This window comes from Oncorhynchus tshawytscha, linkage group LG21 (genome assembly GCF_018296145.1).
Source record: "Oncorhynchus tshawytscha isolate Ot180627B linkage group LG21, Otsh_v2.0, whole genome shotgun sequence".
In the NCBI taxonomy this organism is placed as follows: domain Eukaryota; kingdom Metazoa; phylum Chordata; class Actinopteri; order Salmoniformes; family Salmonidae; genus Oncorhynchus; species Oncorhynchus tshawytscha.
The window spans coordinates 9,316,371-9,323,391 of NC_056449.1; the positions used below are offsets into that span (position 1 = coordinate 9,316,371).

At 41.5% G+C, this 7,021-nt stretch overlaps 1 protein-coding gene across 3 annotated transcripts; it reads right to left on the reverse strand.

Annotated features, from left to right (window-relative positions):
• Positions 1-967: 967 nt before the first annotated feature.
• rbmx (RNA binding motif protein X-linked) lies at positions 968-6,497 on the reverse strand. 3 transcript variants are annotated; one of them, XR_006079551.1, is made up of 10 exons: positions 6,364-6,497; positions 5,602-5,727; positions 5,188-5,294; positions 4,928-5,081; positions 4,624-4,764; positions 4,411-4,525; positions 4,154-4,285; positions 3,984-4,069; positions 1,743-1,834; positions 968-1,614 (listed from the first exon to the last, which is right to left on the reverse strand). XR_006079551.1 is itself a non-coding variant. In XM_024382801.2 (9 exons), exons 2-9 carry the CDS (start codon positions 5,708-5,710, stop codon positions 3,110-3,112), a joined length of 1,131 nt encoding a protein of 376 aa, XP_024238569.1. In that variant the 5' UTR covers positions 5,711-5,727; positions 6,364-6,497; the 3' UTR covers positions 2,810-3,109. The 3 variants fall into 3 exon arrangements, 2 of the variants coding, with proteins under 2 accessions (XP_024238569.1, XP_042158994.1); XM_024382801.2 differs by lacking the exons at positions 968-1,614; positions 1,743-1,834 and adding an exon at positions 2,810-3,423 and having other exon boundaries at positions 4,624-4,737; XM_042303060.1 differs by lacking the exons at positions 968-1,614; positions 1,743-1,834 and adding an exon at positions 2,810-3,423.
• Positions 6,498-7,021: the final 524 nt, after the last annotated feature.

Sequence of the window (7,021 nt, forward strand, 5' to 3'; positions counted from 1 at the left end):
ACGGGGAAGCCAGAAGAAGCCCCTGAGAAGAACCAAGGGAGGCGGGTTGTCCTGGACAAGACACAGGGACTCCTTGGCCACATCACATGCAATAACTTTTTTACTTCGGACAAGCTCCTCAAGACAAAGCTGACAACGGTAGGAACAGTACAAAAAAAAAACAAGCCAGAGCTCCCACCTCAGCTTTTGACTACACGGAACAGACCAATAGATTCTTCTAAGTTTGTGTTCACGGCCAACACATCCCTAGTCTCCTAAGTGCCAAAGAAAGGCAAAAATGTGTCCAGGAACATCCAAAAACAATTCATAATGGATTACAATGCCACAAAAGGAGGGGTGGATAATTTAGACAAGCTGGTGCATGGCTACAGCTGTAAAATAACACTACACTGGCCACTTGTGATATTCTTCAACATTTTGGTGTACAACGCATTTGTCATCTGGATGGCGTAGCACTCAGATTGGAGCAGAGGGAAGCTCCAGAAGAGATGGCTCTTTCTCAAGGAGCTGGGCAAGATATCCCAAGGTCCCCAGGTTCTGTAGCCATCATGAGGATTCAAGAGGATGCTGGCAGCAACAACTCCACTACCAGAAGAGTGAGTGATGTTGTAACTATGTTAAAACTATGTAACTATATGTTATAACTATAGCACCAAAAAGCTGTGCTGCGATGTGTGTGGACACAAGGACAGGAAGACACAGTAGATGCACCAAGTGCAAGAAATACATTTGCAACACACAGAGTAAAATTGTCCCTCTTGGTGTGCAGACCGGCTTTAATTACTTATGTTCAGTGGGGCTCATTTATCATTTCCGTAAAATGTGTCCTTCCAATTTGTTCAGTTCAAAGCAATAAATATCAATAGTAATAAAAACCTTGTTTCACTTATATTTGTTCAAGATAAACATGATTTATTCCACCAATGTCTTGGTTATAGATTTTTGGTTTGCAAAAAAAATCACAGAAAACAAATAGCGGTTTTATTGATAAATGTGATTAACCATGTATGCTGTCTATATGACGTGTAATTGATTCAACATCTAAGTATATTGTTATGGCTGTATTGTTTTAACCCAATAATGTTGTGAGTCAATCAGACCCACGGACATTGGGTGAATAACAAAAACAATACACGGGGGTTAATTGGGCTTTCGATTCTTTGTAATAACTGTTCTTCTGTCCACACCTGGGAGACACTGGAGAATTCTAAGCAATGGTTGTGTGTGTGCTTCCAATTCCACTGCAATATCAGGAAACAGACAATTGTGTTATCTGATGGGCTCCACCATATCTGGCAAGGAAACATTCTATAATCTAGATTTCTGTAAGAGATGCCCATCACAAATGTGGCTCAGCAAACCAAACAGAATCTGCATTCCAATTCTAGTGTACCATCTTAAAGAAGTTGCTTAACTCCAGCAATGAATGGTTGTGCTTTTGGGAACAGTATAATTTTTGATGTTCGAAGGTAATTTTTTTTGAGACCAGGCATTAGAATGACCTTCCTTTTGAGTCTCATTTCTCTAACTGGTTTGTGTCCAATGATGTTGGTTGTTTCCATGCAGGCGCCTGCCACTATTAGTTGTAATTGGGAGCGGTGCCAGCACAGGTACCTGAAACAGTGAAGAAAAGATGCAGTCTTTCACAAAGTTAACATGGGGCTGTCCACAGGTGTCCTTCAAATGTGTTTAAGGGTTATTAAAACACTGTTCTTTGATCACTGAATTGGTGCTGGACATACCTGTTCGGTTCTCTGTGCGATGGTCCAACATCAACCAACAGGAAGGCTTGAATCAGCAATAGTTCCAGAAGATTGCTCCATTAGAGCTCACCCTGAAACAAGAAAATATAAATTAATGTCCTGCCATTTCTTTGATTTTGTATTACAGAAAGTTGATAACCCAACCCGCCAGTTTCCCTTGAAAATAAGTCAATGGTCCGATGTGATTTTCTCGCTCCCATTCACTTCCTAGTTTGGTTGTTAGGACATGGCTGGTCTTCCGAGTTGTCTCCATTTGTGAGTTGGCATGCTTGTGACAAGATGAGCTTTGACTACACCACTTACTAAAAAAAGAATTAAATCCATGGTACACAAAAACAAAAGACACCTTATGAATATTGCACCGTAGTAAAATAAACTAATTTGCCATACTTAAGTTGAAGAAAAAAAAAAAGTCTCCGGCAAAGGTGATCTCGTGATTCTGCACATTGTTGACAAGTTACCTGTTGACCCTTAACCTAGGTTTAGTGGCAAAGTCATCATTTATCAAGCGAAAAATAACTCCTTATGTTGCTGATATCAATTTGGTTGACGAAATATGACAATTTAAAATTGAATGCCATTGTTTAATTTCATTTCCTGGTGCACCCAGTGGCTCGCACACCAACCATTTGAGCAGACTAATTTACGGGCATGAAATTAATTTCACAGACGAGAAACAAAAAGGTTTGCTTTGCTTACCAGCTGTTGACACTATCAGTCGTGTTGAAAAGACTCTTGCGTTTGGTTGTTGGGGTCTTTCTTTGGTTAGGTCGTTGCAAGCCACCATTGTTTGGCTCTATGGTGAAGGAGCCATATCCAGAGAAAACTACACCGATGAAGAGTTTGGAAAGTGACATTTGCTTGCTTTGCCAACAACCGGTTGGTTGACTGAAAGTACAGGACTGTTAAGTGTCATCTACAAGCTTCAGTTAACTGCATCTCAACTGATCTCTAGTGGACAAAACTTGTAGACGTGCACTGGGATATGGGTGTACATTCATGTAAGTTTCTGGTCTCTTTCTGAACATCCATTAGCGTTGCGAAAGTTCTTTGGTTAAAAACTTTATTAGTGTATGAAAGCCATATCCAAGACTATAGCAGGACATAACAGCACTAAATGTACAAAAAATAAACACTCATCACTTGGCAATGGTATCACATGGGCCGGGGAAATATAAAACAAGTAATTTTAACACTTAAAATAAAAAGAAATTGACAGGCTGAGGATAAACAGCTCAAAACCTAAGCTTGTCCATGGAATTTGACATCCCTAGTTTTTTCCCCTCACTATACAAGTAGTGAATGAGCAGGCATTGTGTAACGATCGCTCTGATGTCATATCCATCTCAGTATCTGCTGCGGGCAATTCCTCTATCGACTCTGCTGCCTCCGCGGCCACCACGGGGCGCACCGCGACTTGAGCCACTGTACGCTTCACGGGGATAGCCTCTCTCGATTGGGGGTGCTGGCCCCCGCTCCTGCTTGCCCATTCGCTCACCACGGCTAGGAGGGTATGGTTCACTCCGACTGCTGGGGTAACTTTCACGACTGCCATAGCCATCCCGGGAACTGCTTCCATAGTCGTCATAGCGACTGCTTCCGCCACTGCCATTGTAGGATGGTTGGGGGCCCCTTGAGGGTGGGGCGCTGCGTGAGTTACCTGCAGGGTCAATGGGTCAGGTAATTGGCAAGTTTCACTTCACACACTTTGCTGAATTGTTATGAGCCAATCTTTTCCGTGAGTATTTCTTAATGACAATCAATAGCAACTACACGTTTAAATCTCCAAAATGCTAGGGATCTGAACAAAAATTTACACTGAACATTTAGGTGCTTTGGCAGATTATTTATCCAAGCTTGGCAGAACATAAAATACGCAATGAAACCCCTTTCAGCATGCCATGTTTTGTTGAGTAGCTGTTTTTTTCCTTTTAGAATTCCAGTTGTTTGAGTTGCACATTGGTCACACGTTTTTTTTCAGTGAGGTCTTGGTGGTTTTGTGAGGGTCGTTTTACCCCCCAAAAACAGACTTGTGTGCATGACTCCTTGAGGGATTACTTTGCGACACTTTGTTGATCGAACAACGATTGGTCAAGAAGCTTTGTTGGGCGTTTCCATGGACTCGTGATACGTATACGGTCACCAAATCCCAGGGCCACATTGAGCAGGTTGCGAGACTAGAGCAACTTGTTGCCATTACACTTAAGTGGTCAATCTTACCGTAACCATCGTAGGGCTCTCGATAAGAGGCTGCACTAGGGCGCTCCATATAGCTTTTGGGTTCCCGGCCTCCACCATAACCATCACTGGTGAAAGAAATGGTGTAACATTACTTCACTTTGATGCCAACGGAAACCTACACAATCTTTAGACTCACAAGTCAACCATACCTGTAGCCCCTTGACATTGACCCATATTCATCACGGGAACTGGATTGGGGATAATCCCTTGGCGGATAGTCCCGTGGTGTTGGTGCGTAGTCCCGTGTATCCCTGGAACTCACATATTCCCGGCTAGAATAGCTGTCAAATGGGAAAGCATGCCACATGTGTAAACAAGCAATGTGAAATTTCTAAAGAAGTTTAATTCAGAATGTGTAACCAACCACAAATGGGTAGTGAGAGATTTTTTGCACGGGAACACCCACCTGTCCTTTGTGCTGTAATATTCATCTCTTGGTGATGGGTAATCATCCCTTCTGGACATTGAGTCCCTGCGGGGAGGGGGTGGGCCATAGGGGTCCCTGTCCCTAGACATGGAAGCTAAAGAAAACAAGATCCCATGTAATCATCATGTCTTTGTGGCACTACATGCTTAGTCAGTCCTCATAGTGATAAAGTCGAGAGGTCCTCACACTTACGTCTGCCCATTGGAGAAGGAGCATGTCTCTTGGGTGGGGGGCCTCCATTACGAATCGGAGGTCCCCTTTTCAGTGGTGGAGGGCCTCTGGACGAAATCCCTTTGAAAAAGGGTTCTACAATCCCTACGTTATCATAGTAGTCTTTTGGCAGACAAGAAATGCAAATATTAATGGCAAGCTCAGAACTTACAAAACAAATCCAGTTTCATAGCCTACATACTTAATCCAATTTAGGTGGTTTTACAATAATACTTTGCATAAATGCCCAATACCACAACCCCTGCGAGTACTTCTGTAAAGTTACCTCTGGATGGTGGACCCCTCATTGGTGCTCCTCTAGATCCTCTAGGACCTCTAGGGGGACCGCGGCCACGCATGGGGGGTGGGCCGCGTCTGCCCGCTGACTCAAACTGAGGTTTTGTTGCTTGTTCAACCTTTATTGGCTTACCATCAAGTGACTGAGAAGTAAATAGATTATAACGTTAAAATTAGAAATGTATACAATCTACATAAGTTCGGGGTCATTTAAAAAAATGTAATTTAAAAAACAATGCAATTGTTTACCTTCCCATTCATTTCGCGCGCAGCATCCTTTGCATCTGCCGGACTCTCAAAGGTCACAAACGCAAAACCTCTGGATTTGTTCGTTTCACGGTCTTTCATCAACAAAACTGGAAAGGAAAAATATCTACTTAGTGCTCACACAAGACTGGACTAGGTTACAAAATATTATTCAGAACTGATACGCAGAACTTTTTAGAGGTATTGTGCTTTTCTTTCAAAACTATTGCTGATCAAAACCATTTGGTTATTAACTTACTTTCTCACACTTTGCTTAATCATAACAGTTTATCCATTAAAGGAATCAAGACTGCAGCTTGGTACTGCTGAATCTGTCCACATACAATAGCATACATAAGTATTAGCCATGCATGGGCAATCCATTTAAAATGATTGAGTTAACGCATTTATTTTTACCTTCTACTATTCTGCCATATTTGCTGAAGTACTTCTCAAGGGCCTTCTCGTTAGTTTCAGTGTCCAGGCCACCGATGAAGAGCTTCCCTGGTCGGTCAGCCTCTGCCATATTTGGGTCGGTTTAAGCTATTAAGAGAATAGTCGTTATTCCATGGAGACACCAGATCAATGTTTGTGAAACAAATTAGTATGTTTGGACTAGGGCATATTTGAGAAAACAACTTGTCCCGAACTCGGTTTCGAAACATGCAGTTAGCCATCTTGGCTAGCATAATATTAAATTCAAATATACGCGGTGGCTAACGTTAGTTGTTGGAAGTATGCCACGTTTACCAACAACAGCATTGTCCACTAGAATGGTACGTTTTAACAGCACAAAATGGCGTCAAAGGGGGAATGAATGACAAGCTAACTAGCATTTCCAAACATTTGTGGCTACTCCTTCCAGTTAAGATAGCTTCCAAACAAGTAAGCCACGTTACAAACTAGCTAGTTAGTTTACAATAAAATAACCACGTGGGGGCATTGTCAGTTCAAGTGCATTATTCGTAAATTAACAAGAAAATAAAAAGAGGACGAAACTGTGGATTCATTCAACAAAGCTCAAAATGGCGACTGGTTGGCTAGCTGTTGGTGATTAAAACAAACGTGCATAAATGTATCGTTCAACGGATTTTTATAAAACATTAAAGTGTGTTGGCCGTTTAATATCTGTAAAACAGACAAGACATTGTGCACAAATGTGAGCAGTGTCTAACCTACCTTTTAAAATTTCACGACACGCTCGAAGCCTCCTCCAGGAAAATACGAAACGACGAAGGTAAAAGTATACTGATCACGTGGTATCACGCACCCGGAAGTAGTTTCCAACCTTTTTCTTTTCTTTATTTAACTAGGCAAGTCAATTAAGAACAAATTCTTATTTTCAATGACGGCCTAGGAACAGCGGGTTAACTGCCTGGCAGAACGACAGATTTGTACCTTGTCAGCTCGGGGGTTTGAACTTGCAACCTTCCGGTTACTAGTCCAACGCTCTAACCACTAGGCTACCCTGATTCTATATTCAAAAATGTTCACAATCAAATAGGCACTTTTTACATACAAAAAAAAACACTTGTTCTAATTAACAGACCGAGCAACTAGAAAATTCACGAATAAATAATACAACATAAAATGAAACAAAGAAGTAAACAAAACAAAGACCAAGTTTTCTAATCGGGGATCAAATTAAATTGTATTTGTCACATGCGCCGAATAGAACCAATGTAGACCTTACAGTGAAATGCTTTCTTAAGCCCTTACCAGCAATGCTTTAATACGTTTAAGAAAAAAAAGTGTTAAGGAAAAAATAGAAAATAAAAGGAAACAAATAATTAAACAGCAGCAGTCAAATAACAACAGCGAGGCTATATACAGGGGT